This window comes from Schistocerca gregaria, chromosome 2 (genome assembly GCF_023897955.1).
Source record: "Schistocerca gregaria isolate iqSchGreg1 chromosome 2, iqSchGreg1.2, whole genome shotgun sequence".
Lineage (NCBI taxonomy): Eukaryota > Metazoa > Arthropoda > Insecta > Orthoptera > Acrididae > Schistocerca > Schistocerca gregaria.
The window spans coordinates 930,379,518-930,398,497 of record NC_064921.1 but is presented as its reverse complement, the minus strand read 5'-3'; the positions used below and the strand labels follow the sequence as shown (position 1 = coordinate 930,398,497).

General features: G+C 41.6%; 2 protein-coding genes across 5 annotated transcripts in view; one reads left to right on the top strand and one right to left on the bottom strand.

Annotated features, from left to right (window-relative positions):
* The window catches only part of LOC126335369 (uncharacterized), a 126,624-nt gene that overhangs the window by 57,482 nt on the left and 50,162 nt on the right, over positions 1–18,980 (bottom strand). The gene's annotated exons all lie outside the window — the stretch shown is intronic.
* Positions 1–18,980, top strand: part of LOC126335371 (CBY1-interacting BAR domain-containing protein 1) — a 219,290-nt gene that overhangs the window by 165,337 nt on the left and 34,973 nt on the right. Inside the window, exon 6 of one of the 3 annotated variants that reach the window (XM_049998577.1) lies at positions 13,804–13,836. The exons of the other annotated variants lie outside the window; for them this stretch is intronic. Coding sequence (XP_049854534.1) covers positions 13,804–13,836 — 33 coding nt within the window. The remainder of the gene's footprint in view (positions 1–13,803; positions 13,837–18,980) is intronic. 3 annotated transcript variants of the gene reach the window in all.

Here is an 18,980-nt window from a genome sequence, read left to right as displayed (position 1 = left end):
AGGGGTGGAGGCTGAAGAGTATAAGGGAGGCAGGACATAGCAAAGGTGCTCATTCTACAGGTATCAGATGAAGATGATGAGAAGGTATGCTGTCAACATATCGTGTTACATAAACGACTGTACTTGGCTGGGCACCTGACAACAGTACAAATACTGGAGGATTTCTATTGGTTCTTACTAAAAGATAAAGTTCCCTTTTCCTTCCACAAGATATTCTAATGCCTCTACTTTTTCTTGGTTTTTTACATGGCTGTTTAGTCTCTTTTCTGATTAGCATTTTTTAATAATGAATTTCATCACAGATCATCACATTTGAGCTATTCTTAAAAATAAACAAAGGGAACTCCAGCCTGGAATGTCAACAATATTAGGAAAAGGATAGATTGCTACTCAGCATAAAGATGACTCGAGTTGCAGACAGGCACAATGAAATGACTGTTACATGTTTAGCTTTCAGCCAAAGCCTACTTCAGAAATGAAAAAAACACACACACATTCATACAAGCTATAGTTGAGTCAGTGTAAGTTGATCCTCTTGACAGTTGTAGTGGGCTGGCCATGGCAGCTTCATGGGCCTACCTTAGCCAGTAATGTAATGCAATTTTGTTAACGTGTCTACAGCAGTCCTTCAATATTGTCACAGCTCAATAGGCAGTTACTGGTTTTGCCTGTAGCTGTTAGTACCTTGCAGTTGAAAGCTGGCAACAGTGCTGCGAGCTGTTTGTGATCTTCTTATGCTGTGTCAACTGTAGCACACCTCATGCAAACATGACCACCATCTCTGGCAGCATTACCATAGGTTTAGATCGTGATAGCTTTGAAGTGGGTATGTGTTGTAAGGGTAATTCCCATCTGTGCAGTTCAGAAAAGCTGGTGGTGGAAGGGAGGATCCAGGTGGCTCAGGTTGTGAGGCGGCCACTGAAATCAAATGTGTCATGTTCAACTGTATGTTGTGCCACAGGTTGGTCTACCAAGCCCTTGGCCACAGTTTGGCGGTGGCCATTTATCCTGGTGGAAATCTGGTTGATAGTCACACAAATATAAAAAGCTGTGCAATGATTGAAGCAGAGCTGGTATATGATATGGCTGGTTTCACAGGTGGAGTGGCCTCTGATGGGATAGGATAAGTATGTGACAGGACTGGAATATGAAGTGTTGGGTGGATGGATTCGGCAGGTCTTGCACCTGGGCCTTCCCCAGGAATATGACCTCTGTGACAAGGGGTGGGATTGAGAGTGACATAGGGGTGGACTAGGAAAATCTGACAAAACCTGTTGTTCAGTTGTTCCAGTCTGGGGTGGTATTGGGTGTTGATGGGAGGTACTCCTTTGTTTGCTAGTTATTGTGAGTGGTGGAAGGATGGGGTTGTGTGGAGAAATGGCATAGGAGATCTATTTGCAGGAGCCTGTCTTAAAGACCTTGAGGAGACCTTCAGCATACTGGAAAAGGGAGGTTTTGTCACTGCAGATAAGTTGTCCCTGGGTAGCCAGGTGTATGAGAGGAATTTTTTGATCTTTATAGGATGGCAGCTCTGAGATGCAGATACTGTTTGTGGTTGATGGCTTTAATGTGGACAGAGGTGAAACTGGAGCCAGCAGAGAGCAGGAATTAAGCTTTCAGGAAAGTGGTACACAGGTTTCAGGAGGACAGGTAAAACAGAAGGGAGAGAAGTGTTGAGATTGTGAAGAAATGAGGGTAGGATAACCTAGGTGGAATCCAGATCATGATGATATCATCAGTGAAAGTGTACCAGACCAGGGTTTTTGGGAGGCTAGGAAAGTTTCCCCTAGATGGTCTGTAAACATGTTGGCACAAAAGGGTACCATGCAGAAGCTGCAGATTTGTTTGTATACCTTCCCTTCGAAGGGGAATTAGTTGTGTGGTAGAATAAAGTTAGTAAGGTGTATGAGGAATGATGCAGTGGATTTGCAGTCTGAAGGACATTGGGAAGTTAGTGTTCAGCAGCTGCAAGAGCAAGGGCATAGGGGGTGTTGGTGTGTCGGGAAGGGAACCATGTCCTTCATCAGGCCTTTGGTTACCTGTCATCATGCCCTAAAATGAAGGAAATGCTATCCAAGATGCTTCCCACTCCTAAAGTGGTTTTCTGTCACCCACCCAACATCCACAACACCCTAGTCCATCACTATGCCACTCCCAATTCCAACCTCACTGACAGAATTTCTCTTTTCATGGATGAACACCTTTAACGTATTGCTCTGTATGAAAGGCACCAACCACTTCCTCCATCAATGATCCACAGTTCCTTTTCCTGTACCACACGGAGCCCTGCCCTTGCTCTTCTCTGTTGATGCCACCTCCCTCTACAGTAATATCCCGAATTCCCATGGCCTCGCCACTATTGTGCGCCATGCTTCCCAATGCCTGACTGACTCCAAATTACATGCTCCGTCCTGGTCATCATGATCAAGTATCCTCACCCATGAGTATCCTCACCCAAGTATTCTCACCCACAGTTATTTCTCCTTTGAAGGAATCACCTCCAAACAGTGGGCACCCACATGGCACCATTCTATACCAAATTATTCATGGGCAATCTGGAGGACTCCTTCCAAACCACCCAGAATCCCAAACTCTTCACCTGTTTCAGATTCATTGATTACATCTTCGTGATCTGAACTGGGGGTGAGTACACCCTATCCACATTCCTGCTGAAGCTCAACACCTTCTCCCTCATTCACTTCTTCTGGTCTTCCTCAACCCAAAAAGCCACCTTCCTCAATGTTAACCTCCACCAAATCAGTTTGTTGTTGTTGTTGTTGTTGTTGTTGTTGTTGTTGTCTTCAGTCCTGAGACTGGTTTGATGCAGCTCTCCATGCTACTCTATCCTGTGCAAGCTTCTTCATCTCCCAGTACCTACTGCAACCTACATCCTTTTGAATCTGCTTAGTGTATTCATCTCTTGGTCTCCTTCTACGATTTTTACCCTCCACGCTGCCCTCTAATGCTAAATTTGTGATCCCTTGATGCCTTAAAACATGTCCTACCAACCGATCCCTTCTTCTAGTCAAGTTGTGCCACAAACTTCTCTTCTCCCCAATCCTATTTAATACCTCCCCATTAGTTACGTGATCTATCCACCTTATCTTCAGCATTCTTCTGTAGCATCACATTTCGAAAGCTTCTATTCTCTTCTTGTCCAAACTTGTTATCGTCCATGTTTCACTTCCATACATGGCTACACTCCAAACAAATACTTTCAGAAACGACTTCCTGATACATAAATCTATATTCGATGTTAACAACTTTCTCTTCTTCAGAAAGGCTTTCCTTCCCATTGCCAGTCTACATTTTATATCCTCACTACTTCGACCATCATCAGTTATTTTGCTCCCCAAATAGCAACTCTTCTTTACTACTTCAAGTGTCTCATTTCCTAATCTAATTCCCTCAGAATCACCAGACTTAATTCGACTACATTCCATTATCCTCGTTTTGCTTTTGTTGATGTTCATCTTATATCCTCCTTTCAAGACACTTTCCATTCCGTTCAACTGCTCTTCCAAGTACTTTGCCGTCTCTGACAGAATTACAATGTCATCGGCGAACCTCAAAGTTTTTACTTCTTCTCCATGAATTTTAATACCTACTCCAAATTTTTCTTTTGTTTCCTTTACTGCTTGCTCAATATACAGATTGAATAACATCGGGGAGAGGCTACAACCCTGTCTCACTCCTTTCCCAACCACTGCTTCCCTTTCATGCCCCTCGACTCTTATGACTGCCATCTGGTTTCTGTACAAATTGTAAATAGCCTTTCGCTCCCTGTATTTTACCCCTGCCACCTTTAGAATTTGAAAGAGAGTATTTCAGTCAACATTGTCAAAAGCTTTCTCTAAGTCTACAAATGCTAGAAACGTAGGTTTGCCTTTTCTTAATCTTTCCTCTAAGATAAGACGTAAGGTCAGTATCGCCTCACGTGTTCCAACATTTCTACGGAATCCAAACTGATCCTCCCCGAGGTCCGCATCTACCAGATTTTCCATTCGTCTGTAAAGAATTCGCGTTAGTATTTTGCAGCTGTGACTTATTAAACTGATAGTTCGTTAATTTACACATCTGTCAACACCTGCTTTCTTTGGGATTGGAATTATTATATTCTTCTTGAAGTCTGAGGGTATTTCGCCTGTCTCACACATCTTGCTCACCAGCTGGTAGAGTTTTGTCATGACTGGCTGTCCCAAGGCCGTCAGTAGTTCTAATGGAATGTTGTCTACTCCGGGGGCCTTGTTTCGACTCAGGTCTTTCAGTGCACTGTCAAACTCTTCACGCAGTATCTTATCTCCCATTTCGTCTTCATCTACATCCTCTTCCATTTCCATAATATTGTCCTCTAAGTACATCGCCCTTGTATAAACCTTCTATATACTCTTTCCACCTTTCTGCCTTCCCTTCTTTGCTTAGAACTGGGTTGCCATCTGAGCTCTTGATATTCATACACGTGGTTCTCTTCTCTCCAAAGGTCTCTTTAATTTTCCTGTATTCAGTATCTATCTTACCCCTAGTGAGATAAGCTTCTACATCCTTACATTTGTCCTCTAGCCATCCCTGCTTAGCCATTTTGCACTTCCTGTTGATCTCATTTTTGAGACGTTTGTATTGCGTTTTGCCTGCTTCATTTACTGCATTTTTATATATTCTCCTATCATCAATTAAATTCAATATTTCTTCTGTTACCCAAGGATTTCTCGCAGCCCTCGTCTTTGAACCTACTTTATCCTCTGCTGCCTTCACGACTTCATCCCTCAGAGCTACCCATTCTTCTTCTACTGTGTTTCTTTCCCCCATTCCTGTCAATTGTTCCCTTATGTTCTCCTTGAAACTCTGTACAACCTCTGGTTCTTTCAGCTTATCCAGATCCCATGTCCTTAAATTCCCACCTTTTTGCGGTTTCTTCAGTTTTAACCTACAGGTCCCCATTAGTTATGTGATCTATCCACCTTATCTTCAGCATTCTTCTGTAGCACCACATTTCGAAAGCTTCTATTCTCTTCTTGTCCACACTATTTATTGTCCATGTTTCACTTCCATACATGGCTACACTCCATACAAATACTTTCAGAAATTTCTGTTCTTCAGAAACGCTTTCCTTGCCATTGCCAGTCTACATTTGATATCCTCTCTACTTCACCATCATCAGTTATTTTGCTCCCCAAATAGCAACTCTTCTTTACTACTTCAAGTGTCTCATTTCCTAATCTAATTCCCTCAGAATCACCAGACTTAATTCGACTACATTCCATTATCCTCGTTCTGCTTTTGTTGATGTTCATCTTATATCCTCCTTTCAAGATACTGTCCATCCCTTTCAACTGCTCTTCCAAGTCCTTTGCTGTCTCTGACAGAATTACAATGTCATAGGCGAACCTCAAAGTTTTTATTTCTTCTCCATGGATTTTAATACCTACTCCAAATTTTTCTTTTGTTTCCTTTACTGCTTGCTCAATATACAGATTGAATAACATCGGGGACAGGCTACAACCCTGTCTCACTCCCTTCCCAACCACTGCTTCCCTTTCATGTCCCTCGACTCTTATAATTGCCATCTGGTTTCTGTGCAAATTGAAAATAGCCTTTCGCTCCCTGTATTTTACCCCTGCTATCTTTAGAATTTGAAAGACAGTATTCCAGTCAACATTGTCAAATCTTTCTCTAAATCTACAAATGCTAGAAATGTAGGTTTGCCTTTTCTTAATCTATTTTCTAAGATAAGTCGTAGGGTCAGTATTGCCTCACGTGTTCCAACATTTCTTCGGAATCCAAACTGATCTTCACCGAGATCGGCTTCTACTAGTTTTTCCATTTGTCTGTAAAGAATTCGCGTTAGTATTTTGCAGCTTGACTTATTAAACTGATAGTTCAGTAATTTACACATCTGTCAACACCTGCTTTCTTTGGGATTGGAATTATTATATTCTTCTTGAAGTCTGAGGGTATTTCGTCCTGCCTCATACATCTTGCTCACCATATGTTAGAGTTTTGTCATGACTGGCTCTCCCAAGGCCGTCAGTAGTTCCAATGGAATGTTGTCTACTCCTGGGGCCTTGTTTCGACTCAGGTCTTTCAGTGCACTGTCAAACTCTTCACACAGTATTGTATCTCCCATTTCATCTTCATCTACATCCTCTTCCATTTCCATAATATTGTCCTCAAGTACACCGCCCTTGTATAGACCCTCTATATGCTCTTTCCACCTTTCAGCTTTCCCCTCTTTCTTAAAACTGGGTTTCCATCTGAGTTCTTGATATTCATACAAGTGGCTCTCTTTTCTCCAAAGGTCACTTTAATTTTCCTGTAGGCATTATCTATCTTACCCCTAGTGAGATAAGCCTCTACATCCTTACATTTGTCCTCTAGCCATCCCTGCTTAGCCATTTTGCACTTCCTGTCAATCTCATTTTTGAGACATTTGTATTCCTTTTTGCCTGCTTCATTTATTGCATTTTTATATTTTCTCCTTTCATCAAGTAAATTCAATATATCTTCTGTTACCCAAGGTATTCTACAACCCCCGTCTTTTTAACTACTTGATCCTCTGCTGCCTTCACTACTTCATCCCTCAGAGCTACCCATTCGTCTTCTACTGTATTTCTTTCCCCCATTCCTGTCAATTATTCCCTAATGCTCTCCCTGAAACTCTGTACAACCTCTGGTTCTTTCAGTTTATCCAGGTCCCATCTCCTTAAATATCCACATTTTTGCAGTTTCTTCAGTTTTAATCTATAGTTCATGACCAATAGAGTGTGGTCAGAATCCACTTCTGCCCCTGGAAATGTCCTACAATTTAAAACCTGATTCCTAAATCTCTGCCTTACCATTATATAATCTATTTGATACCTTTTAGTATCTCCAGGATTCTTCCATATATACAACCTTCTTTTATGTTTCTTGAACCAAGTGTTAGCTATGATTAATTTATGCTCTGTGCTAAATTCTACCAGGCAGCTTCCTCTTTCATTTCTTAGCCCCAATCCATAATCACCTACTATGTTTCCTTCTCTCCCTTTTCATACTGACGAATTCCAGTCACCCATGACTAATAATTTTCGTCTCCCTTCACTATCTGAATAATTTCTTTTATCTCATCATACATTTCATCAATTTCTTCATCATCTGCAGAGCTAGTTGGCATATAAACTTGTACTACTGCAGTAGGCGTGGGCTTTGTGTCTATCTTGGCCACAATAATGCGTTCACTATGCTGTTGGTAGTAGCTTACCCGCACTCCTATTTTATTATTTATTACTAAACCTACTCCTGCATTACCCCTATTTCATTTTGTATTTATAACCCTGTATTCACCTGACCAGAAGTCTTGTTCCTCCTGCCACCGAACTTCACTAATTCCCACTATATCTAACTTTAACCTATCCATTTCCCTTTTTAAATTTTCTATCCTACCTGCCCGATTAAGGGATCTGACATTCCATGCTCCGATCCGTAGAACACCAGTTTTCTTTCTCCTGATAACGACGTCCTCCTGAGTAGTCCCCGCCCGGAGATCCGAATGGGGGACTATTTTACCTCCGGAATATTTTACCCAAGAGGACGCCATCATCATTTAATCATACAGTAAAGCTGCATGACCTCGGGAAAAATTACGGCTGTAGTTTCTCCTTGCTTTCAGCCCTTCACAGTACCAGCACAGCAAGGCCGTTTTGGTTAATGTTGCAAGGCCAGATCAGTCAATCATCCAGACTGTTGCCCCTGCAACTACTGAAAAGGCTGCTGCCCTTCTTCAGGAACCACATGTTTGTCTGGCCTCTCAACAGATACCCCTCCGTTGTGGTTTCCCCCTACGGTACGGCCATCTGTATCGTTGAGGCACGCAAGCCTCCCCACCAACGGCAAGGTCCATGGTTCATGGGGGGGCACCAAATCAGTACCTCTGTGAATATCAAACCTGCCAACCACCAGCAAGACCTTCACTTTAACAGCTGTCACCCTTTCAATACCAAGAAGTCTTTTCCATACACCTCAGCCACCCGAGGTCATCACATCTGCTGTGACAAGCAGGCACTCTCCAAATAATCCAAGGATATGACTGAGACCTTCACAGAACAAAAATTACCCTCCCAGCCCTGTACAGAAATAGTCCTCCTGCACCTTGCCTCTCATCGTCTACCACCTTCAACATAAAGGAGCGCTCTCCATGTGGTTCAGTACCACTCAGGACTGGAGCAACTAAATCCTATTCTCTGAAGAATGTATTATGCACTATTCTTCTCACACCTCCCACAGTGGTGTTCCGCCATCCAGCAAACCTATGCAGTATCCTTATCCATCCCTGCCCAATCCCTGTTTCCAACCCGTTGTCTCGTGGCTCATATCCCTACAATATACCTATATGCAAGACCTGTCCCACACATCCTTCTGCCACTATCTACTCCATTCTGGCTGTCTCCTATCACATCAAGGGCAGGGCATCCCATGAAACAGTCATGTGATCAACTAACTAAGTTGCAATACTGTGCTGTTTTCTATGTTGGCATTATGACCAACAAGCTGTCTGTCATGAGTGGCCACTTGGTGTCTCCTCTATATGGTGTGTTTCAATCGTTCTTTTCTGTATAGAATATATGTAAATTGAAGGGGAAGGGGGGGGGGGCAGAAAGGAATGGAAAGGGAAGGGATTACTGGTGTCATCCGCATCAGGACATTACTTGAAATCAATGGCAATGAGTAAAAATGTGTACTGGACTGGGATTCAAACCCAGGATATCCTGCTTACTAGGCAGGTGCGTTAACCACTGCAACATCCAGGATAGAGGGTAATTGTGACTGCACAGACTACCATGATGCGTCACATGGCTGACCCATATTCCCACCGAGCACCACCTATCCACAGTTGCTGTCCATTTCCTCCATGCTCACAAGAATCTCAGACATTATTTTCCAAAATTTTTGAGAATGTTATGTATTCTAGAATAGTATCTCACCTTATAAACACCAATATCCTCAACAAATCACAGTTTTGGTTTCAGAAGGGTTGCTCTTTATGTTTAAGAAGGGCTGCTCTACTGTGAATGCCATTTACATGTTCACTCACCAGATTTTACAAGCATTAAGTAATAATACAGCCCTGGTTGGTATTTTCTGTGACATTTCTAAGCCATTTGACTGTGTCAATCAAAGTACTCTCCTAGGTAAATTGAAGTTTTATGGGGTTTATGGTATAGCCAACCAATGGACGATGACGTACCTAACCGAAAGAATGTAGAAAGTTATACTTAGTCATTCAACCAATACAGTCCAGGCATGTAATTCTGATTGGAGAAAAATCATCTATGGAGCTCACCAAGACTCAATCTTAGCTCCACCATTGTTCCTCATATGTGGAAACGATCTTCCATCTAGTACGCAACAAGCAGAATTAGTTATTTTTGCAGGTGTCACTAATATTGTAATCAACTGAAGCACACATACAGAAACAGAAGAAATGGTAAACATAGTTGTTAAAAGTATCATTGACTGGTTTTCTGCAAATGTTCACCCTCAATTTTAAAAGGACACAACATATTCAGTTATGCACATCTTGGGGTACTACAGCAATGATAAGTGTAACACATGCTGAGGAAATAATAAATGGTGTGGAAACTTCAAAATTCTTAGGTGTCCATGTTGATGAGAATTAAATTGGTAAAAGCACATTCTGGAACTACTAAAACAACTTAGTTCAGCCACATATGCACTTTAAACCATCGCAAATCTTGGAGAGAGACAATCAGTAAGTTGATATATTTTGCATATTTTCATTCAGTAATGTCATATGGAATAATATTTTGGGGTAACTCATCTTTAAGAAAGAAAGACTTCATTGCACAAAACCATGCTGTAAGGGTAGTATGGAATTACTCCTTCACTGTGTATTTACTCTGTCATGAAGTTTGTTGTAATTTATAGACTGTGGTTCAAAAGGAAATGGTGTACATAATTACTATACCAGGAGGAGAAAATTACATTCATTATTTCACATTAATGTTGTGTTTAGCACAAAAAGGAGTTCACAGTGCTGCAACAAAAAAATCTTGATCACTTTCCCAGTTATATAAAATGTCTGACTGACAACAAAGTAAAATTTTAAAACAAACTGAGAAAGTCTGTCCTTGGCAACTCCTATTCCCTAGAAGAATTTCTGTTGCTGTGATGCGTAAAAGTTGGTGGGTAGGATGGCTTTTTTCCAAAAAGATATGCTGATGTGGGATAGTAAATCCAACATCAGCATATCTTTTTGGAAAAAAAGAACCATCTTAGAAATGTTCAGAATGTACACATATGCACAAATTAATTTTTGAAGTGGATGTAAAATGACTCATTCCACTTCATTATGATCTATGATGGAAAATGATCTATGGAGCATGTAAACAACTAACTAACTATCCATACAAGTTATTTAATCCAAGTTTTGTATGAAATGATTGATTCAAGTGGTGACTCATCGATACTGTCATCATAGTATACTACATTTTTCCCTTTTGTGAAATTCACAATATTACATTTATGGATATTTAAAGCAAGGTGCCAACCTTTGCATTTGAAATTTTATTAAGATCTGACTGGATAATTTGTGTTTTTCAAATCATGTATGACTGCATCTTCTGTAAAAGGCCTTTGGTTACTGTTAATATTACTTGTCAAGTCATTAATATACAGTATGTACAGAAAGAGTCCTAACACACGTCCGTGGGGCACACCTAAAGTTACTTCTACACCTACTAACAACTCTAAATCTTAAATCCACAAACTCTCTCTCCATACTTTTGTTAAACAGCACTGATTTGTTACCTGACTGGTTTGATCAATGCGTTTCAAGGTATTGTGTGGGAAAAGCACAAGTTCAGTTTTTCATTACCAGTGTTATAGGAATTCGTTCTGGATGGCATGGTGCACTTCTATTACCCACTTTGTAAACAGGTGTGGAGTTTGCCTTCTTCCCTCTGCTGGGCACACTTTACTGTTAGAGATATCTAAAGTACTTTATTGTTTGGAGATGGGCTGACACAGTCACAGGTTCTGTATGGAATTTTACAGGAGTTCCATTGGGCTCTGGAACTCTGTTCCGTTTTAGCAGTTTTATCTCTTCTTAAAGCTACTGCTGTTAATAACTCATATTTTCAGAGACGTAATATTAAACAGTCTTAGTATTCTTGAATTTTCCTTTGTAAAGGAATATTTGGGAACAGAGTTCAGCATTTGTGCTTCTGTTATGCTGCTCCCAGTTTCACTTGGTTTCTGTGTCACCGGTGCCAGTGCCCAAACATTTACTTTGCTGCCACTGTCAGTCTTAACATATGACCATATATTCTTCATGTTCCATGAGGTGTGTTTTGATAATATGCTGTTATAGTAGTCACCGAGGACTGCATCTATTGCCTTTTTGACTAACAAATGTCTCTGTATATAGCCTTAATTTTGTTCTACTGGTACTGTGCAGTAGTTGCTGTTTTAGAAGATAATTTACAGAGGCTGCATGCCATGGAGATCTTTCCCATCATCAACTCATCTGCTCTACTAGTTAAATATGATATCCAGTGCTTGATCAAATGTTTTTCTGAATGTGAGGCACAGTTCCTTTTTAAGCTTCAAACCAGAACTAAATGTTTCAAGTTTCTCTTTGACAATTGATGCTACTGCCACTATCTCGTTTACTGGATGAGTAAATTTTTCTTTGTGTTGCAGTTGACCTTTTTACTCTTTTAATCATTCTTTCTATCATTCTCTCATAGTTGCTGATACCAGTTTCAATGTGACCATCCTCAGTGAGGTCAGGTTTATTTGTTGCTATTAAATCCAATACATTTCTGTCATGAGTAGGTTTCCAAACTATCTTTTATAATTAGTTTTCAAGAAAATTTTTAGTATTGTATTGGTGGATGTCTTTTCTAGCCTTCCTTTTACAAAAATTTAGTTGTCCAAACCTTGCCCAATGATGACAGTATGACTAGGGAACACAGACATCAGCGAGCTTAGGTTCTCTTTTAAGTTACATCTAGAGGTGAGTCTGGTAGTTAATACAAGCACCCAGTTGTAAGTTTTTGCAATCCCTTAGTACTAAGTCTTGTCCAAATGATCTCACATTCAGATGCTTCAATTTCTGTCTTGGTGGATTTGAGTTTCTTATCTACTGCGATTAAAATACCACCTCCATTGCCCACCAGCTTCTCCTTTTTAAATACACCTACACTTACCCCAAAAATCTTACTTTTGTACTTAGTACTAAATGAGCTCCTTGGCCCTTTAAGACTGCTTCAAACTCAGTACTTTATTGTAAATGTTCCAGAAATTTATGTTTTATTTTAATCTTTTCATTTGTGGAATTCATTTCTTTTGGACTCACTTAGGAATCTCCTAGAGCTGTCATTATCTGGAATTGATGGAAAGTCATCTAATCTAAAAAAAAAAAGTGTCCTTGTGTGCACACCACCTTCGAAAATGTTATTCTGAAAACATAGTTGGTGCATTAAGTAAAAGTTCTGGGAGAACGCAAATAATTTGGAGAGCAGAATTATTAACATTAAGATAGTCTTACTCACATATGAACAGAAAATGATACAATTTGAGCAAATACAAGCAGTGTGTTCCAATTCCATAGTAAGATTGTCCTTAATATGACTGTTATATACTGAAGCACCAAAGAAACTGGTATAGGCATGCGTATTCAAATACAGATATATGTAAACAGGCAGAATATGGTGCTGCAGTCAGCAACACCTATATAAGACAACAAGTGTCTGTCACAGTTGTTAGATTGGTTGCTACTGCTACAATGGCAGGTTATCAAGATTTAAGTGAGTTTGAATGTGGTATTATAGTCAGCGCACTAGCAATGAGACAGCATCTCTGAGGTGATGATGAAGTGGGGATTTTCTCGTATGACCATTTCACGAGTGTACTGTGAATATTAGGAATCCAGTAAAACACCAAATCTCTGACATTGCTGTGGCTGGAAAAAACTCCTGCAGGAACAGGACCAATGACAACTGAAGAGAATCGTTCATCGTGACAGAAGTGCAACCCTTCCGCAAATTGCCACAGATTTCAATGTTGGGCCATCACAAGTGTCAGCATGAAAACCATTCAACCAAACATCATTGATATAGGCTTTCAGAGAAGAAGGTCCACTCGTGTCCCCTTGATGAGTGCACATTACAAAGCTTTACACCTCACCTGGGCCCATCAACATCAAAATTGGACTGTTGATGACTGGAAACATGTTACCTGATCAGACAAGTCTTATTTCAAATTTTATTGAGCAGATGGTCATGTACCGGTATGGAGACAACTTCATGAATCCGTGGACCCTGCATCTCAGCAGGGGACACACATCCAGAAGTGTTACAGAGTGGCTCCAGGAACGCTCTTCTCTGCTGGCCACCAAACTCTCCAGACATGAACATAATTGAGCATATTTGTGATGCCTTGCACTGTGCTGTTCAGAAGAGACCTCCATCCCCTCATACTCTGATGGATTTATGGATAGCCCTGTAGGATTGATGGTGTCAGTTCCCTCCAGCACTACTTCAGTCATTAGTCGAGTCAATGCCACATTATGTTGCGGCACTTCTGCATGCCTGTGGGGTTCTTGCACAATATTAGGCAGATGTATCAGTTTCTTTGGCTCTTCAGTGTAAATTATTACTGTACGTGTCTCTAGTCTTCTTTGCTAGTGGTGCTTTGTCACTATTGCAGTTTTTCTGTCAGTGTTATTATTGACTGTATTATTTTAGATTATATCTTCTGTATCTAATGATTATTTGAAATTAAAAGAAATTGTTAATTTTTCAGAACTTTCAGCAGTTAAGAGGAAACTTTGATGGGGTAAACATTGTTATTTTCTGCATGTTGCATACAACAACTTCACTTACACATCCTGAATGTGGACTACAATATTTTGTCATTGCATGATATGGCTTCCTTATTTTGTCTGCACATCAGTTTGCTATTGCAACAACTATTCATCACAGATAGAAATAAAAAATAAAAGCCAGCTACTTTAATTTAAATTTTAATATCAGCTAGCAGCTGAATCAGTAAGTGTTAATAATTCTAGACTCGTTATGATGCTGCAAGAAAGAATTATGGAGAGGAAATTAAAGTACTGTGTGAAGAAATAAAATAATAAACTACCGTGAGCTACAATGCATATACGAATCATGAATTTTGCAAAGAAAAATGTGAAAGAAAGGGAAAAACTTTGGAATCAGGTGTATAATCAAGTGCGAAAATGGAGGCTTCATATACAAATTTTTAAAAATTGTTATGCAATTGTTTGTTTAGTTGCAATTTTCCATACCATAATGCTTGTCATGAAAACAATGTATGGAAGATAATAAAAATGAAAAAAAAAAACATTTTAATCTTAGCACATTCACATTTTGAGAATTAGAAGTAAATGGCATGATAATGTAAGGTAATACTAATGGTATCTCAACTTGGTGTCTCAGTGGGTAACTGCCAGATTACAAATCTAAAAGTCTGAGGGTTTGATCCTTTTGTCAGTTCTAAGCTTTTATCCGTCACTTATCACTTCTTTCACTTCTTGCAGTGTTTGTTATCGTGAAAAAATGTCAATTTGAACTCGCAAGACTTCCTATGTCATTGACTAAAACTGTTTCTTGATTTTTTAACCAATTTTGGTTTTCTGTTTTGAACAAAGTTAACTACCTTTGCAACTGAACTGAAAAAATGTAAAAATAACATATTTATCTTTTGGTGTCCACAATGATGATGTTCCACAAATATATTTTCCGTAAATCACTTTCTCATAATCATTGTCCTGCCATGCAGTCACATTCTTGGCTAATAATGCTGGTTTTGACAGCCACAATCTTTCATGATTTTTAACATTTTCCTTCCAAATTTATGTTTTTACAATGCAAATCTGAAACTTGGAAAGAATTAATATGACAGTCCTGATGTTTTTAGTGTCTCCCCGCTCTGCCAGCAAATTTAAACATGCCAATCTCCTAGGAGCCCACTTAACTTAAAATCTACAGCTCAAGTTGTGTGACTCAACATGACAAAATATAAATAACTTCTCTTCTAAACAGTGCCTGCAATTCAGTATGCAATATCAGGACATTTGTTCAGTATACTAATAACAGATAACATAGTCAACACACCATAGTTAAACTTTCACGTTTATGAAAAGGTTAGACTGTTACTCATCACAAAGATGACATGTTCAAATGTGGAAAATTCAGGATGGAATGTAACAATATAAGAGAAGGAAAGTTGCTACTCACCATATAGCGGAGATGCTGAGCCACAATAGGCACAATAACAAGATTCACACGATCTAGCCTTTGGACATTAAGGCCTTTGTCAGCAGTACACACACACACACACACACACACACACACACACACACACTTTCACACAAGCGCAATTTGCACAGATATGTGCAGTCTCAGAGAGCTGAAACTACACTGCGAGTGGCAGCACCAGTGCATGATGGGAGTGGTGACTGGGTGGGGGTAAGGAGGAGGCTGGGTAAGGAGGAGGCTGGGGCGGGGAGGGATAGTATGGTGGGAGTGGTGGACAGTGAAGTGTTGCAGTTTAGATGGAGGATAGGAGAGAAGGTGCAGAGGGGGTAAGTAGCGGAAAGGAGAGAAATAACAATAAAAATAAAATGCCACCTCCCTGTACAGTAACATTCCTAATGCCCATGGGCTTACTGGTATCGAACACAACTTTTCCAGATGCCCTATGGATTCCATAGCAACAACCTCCTTCCTAGTCCATGACCAACTATATCCTCACCCACAATTACTTCACCTTTGAAGGCATTACCTACAGACAAATCCACGGTACGGCTATGGGCACCTGCATGGCACCATCCTATGCTAACCTATTCATGGGCCATCTAGAGGAATCCTTCCTAAAAACCCAGAATCCTAAACCCCTCACCTGGTTCAGATTCATTGATGACATCTTTGCTATCTGGATTGAAGGTGAGAACACGTTATTCACGTTCCTCCAGAACCTCAACAACTTCTCTCCCATTTGCTTCACCTGGTCCTACTCAACCCAACAAGCCACCTTCCTAGATGTTGACCTCTACCTCAGAAATGGCTACATCAGTACCACCATCCATATCAAACCTACTAACCACCAGCAATGCCTCCACTTCAACAGCTGCCATCCGTTTCATACCAAGAAGTCCCTTACGTACAGCCTAGCCACCCATGGTCGTCGCATCTGCAGTGATGAGCAGTCCCTCTCTAAATATACTCAGGGTCTCACTGAAGCCTTCACTGACCATAATTATCCTCCCATCCTTGTACAAAAACAAATCTCCCGTGCCTTATCTTTCCAGTCTCCCACCACCTCCCAAAGTCCCACAGTCCGGCCACAGAGGAGCATTCCCCTCGTGACTCAATACCATCCGGGACTGGAGCATGTGAATTACATTCTCCACCAGGGTTTCGATTACCTCTCAACGTGCCTTGAAATGAGAAATTTCCTACCCACTATCCTTCCCACCCCTCCTACCATGGTATTCCACCATCCACCGAACCTACACAATATACTCGTCCATCCTTACACAACCCCTGCTCACAATTCCTTACCTCATGGCTCATACCCCTGTAATAGACCTAGATGCAAGACCTGTCCCGTACATCCTCCTACCACCACCTACTCCAGTCCAGTCACTAACATTACCTATCACATCAAAGGCAGAGCTACCTGTGAAACCAGTGATGTGATCTAGAAGCTAAGCTGTAACCACTGTGCTACATTGTATGTCTGTCCACATGAACGGCCACCAACAAACTGCGGCCAAACAACAAGTGGACCACCCTGTAGCTGAACACGCTGCCAAACATGATACCCCTCATCTCAATGACTGCTTCACAACCTGTGCCATACGGATCCTTCCCACCAACACCAGCTTTTCTGAATTTCGCAGGTGGGAACTTTCCCTGCAATACATCCTACATCCCTGTAACCCTCCTGGCCTCAACTTTCATTAGTTACTGTCCTGACCCATCCAGCCCCCTCCCTGTTCCCATTCCAGCACTACACAGCCATCATTTCACCACCACACCCAGGCTTTTAATTTCTTTTATTTTTATTTTTATTTCTCTCCTTTCCACTACTTACCCCCTCCCCTCTCTGCACCTTCACACCCTCCGTCTAAACTGCAACACTTCACTGTCCGCCACTCCCACCATACTATCCCTCCCCCTTCCCGCCCCAGCCTCCTCCTTTACCCCCACCCAGTCGCCACTCCCATCATGCACTGGTGCTCCTGCTCGCAGTGTACTTTCAGCTCTCTGAGGCTGCAGGTATGTGTGCAAGTTGCGCTTGCATGAGTGTGTGTATGTGTGTCTACTTCTGACAAAGGCCGTAATGGCCGAAAGCTATATTGTGTGAATGTGTTTATTGTGCCTATCGCGGCTCAGCATCTCCGCTATATGGCGAGATGACATGTTCAATTGCAGACAGGCACAATGAAAAGACTGTTATACACTGAACGTTCAGCCAAAGCCTTCTTCAGACAAGAATGGGAAACACACACACATTCACACAAGCAGACACACCTCACAAATGTGCGACCATTATTTCTGGCCACTCTGGCCAGACAGAAACTGCTTTAAATGAAAGCTACAATCTGGAGTGAGGCAAGGAGTATGGTGGAAAGCACGGCTTGGGTTGTGGAAGTGCCTGGCAGTGTGTGTGCAGGGACTAGAAGATGCCAGGACAAGGTTACCACGCAAAGTGTCAAAAGGCTGTGGAGGAGGTGGGGCGGCCAAGGGGGGTGGGAAGGGTGGCGGAACAGGAGAGGAGCAGAGAGGGGAAACAACTGGTGGGTGCATTATTAGGGAGTGGCGTTCAGTGAGAATGAGGGGACATTTATTGGGACTAAGTGATAGTAGGACAGAGAAGGTGGAAACTGTAGGGTGGAGGGTGCACAGACTGTGGTTTGTAGTAGGCTGAGGATGGGATAATTTTGAGAGCAGAAATGTGTTGTAAGGATAACTCCCATCTGTGCACTTCAGAAAAGCTAGTGGTGGAGAGGAGGAGCCAGATAGCCCAGGGTGTAAAGCACCCATGGAAAACTAACAAGTTATGTTCAGCTGCGTATTGTGCCACAGGGCGATCCACTGTGATCTTGGCCATAGTTTCACAGTGGCAGTTCGTTGTGATGGAGAGCTGGTCAGTAATCATGCCAATATAAAAACGTTGTGCAATCAATGCAGCAGAGCTGGTATATGATGTGGCTGCATTCACAGGCAGCCTGGTCTCTGATGGGGTAGAACAAGCCTGTCACAGGACCAGAACAGGAAGAGCTGGGTGGATGGATTGGGCAGGTCTTGCACCTAGGTCTTCCACAGGGATATTATCCCAATAACAAGAGATTGGCACTGGGAGTGACTTAGGGAAATGGTGGCTGGGTTGGCATCAGGACATCACTGTAGGAGGGGTGGGAAGGGTCTTGGGTAGGATGTCCCTCATTTCAGAGCATGATGATAGACAATTGAAGCCTGATGAAAGATGTGGTTCCATTGTTCCAGTCAGAGGTGGTATTGGGTGCCTAAGAGGGCAATGCTTTTTAGTTGGTTCTTGGGGTGGTTGGAGGATTGCGATGGTTATGTTAGAATGTGCCGTGGGAAATCTGTTTGCAGACTAGGATTGGGGGCAGTGCCTGTCGATAAAAGTCTTTGTGAGACCTTCAGTATACTGGCCAAGGGAGCTTTTGTACCTGCAGATATGCTGTCCCCAGGATTTGTTGGTAATGAAGGGATGGCAGTTGTCCAAATGCAGGTACTGCAGGTATTTTGTAGGTTTAGTGTGGACAGAGCTGTGGATGGAGCTATCAGAGAGAAGGATATGAACATCCAGTAAGGTGCCACATTGAGTTGAGGAGGGTTAGCTGAAGCATGTGGGAGTGAAGGTGCTGAGGTTGTGAAGCAATGATGACAGGATGTCTTGGCCCTGGGTCTAGGTCCAGGAGC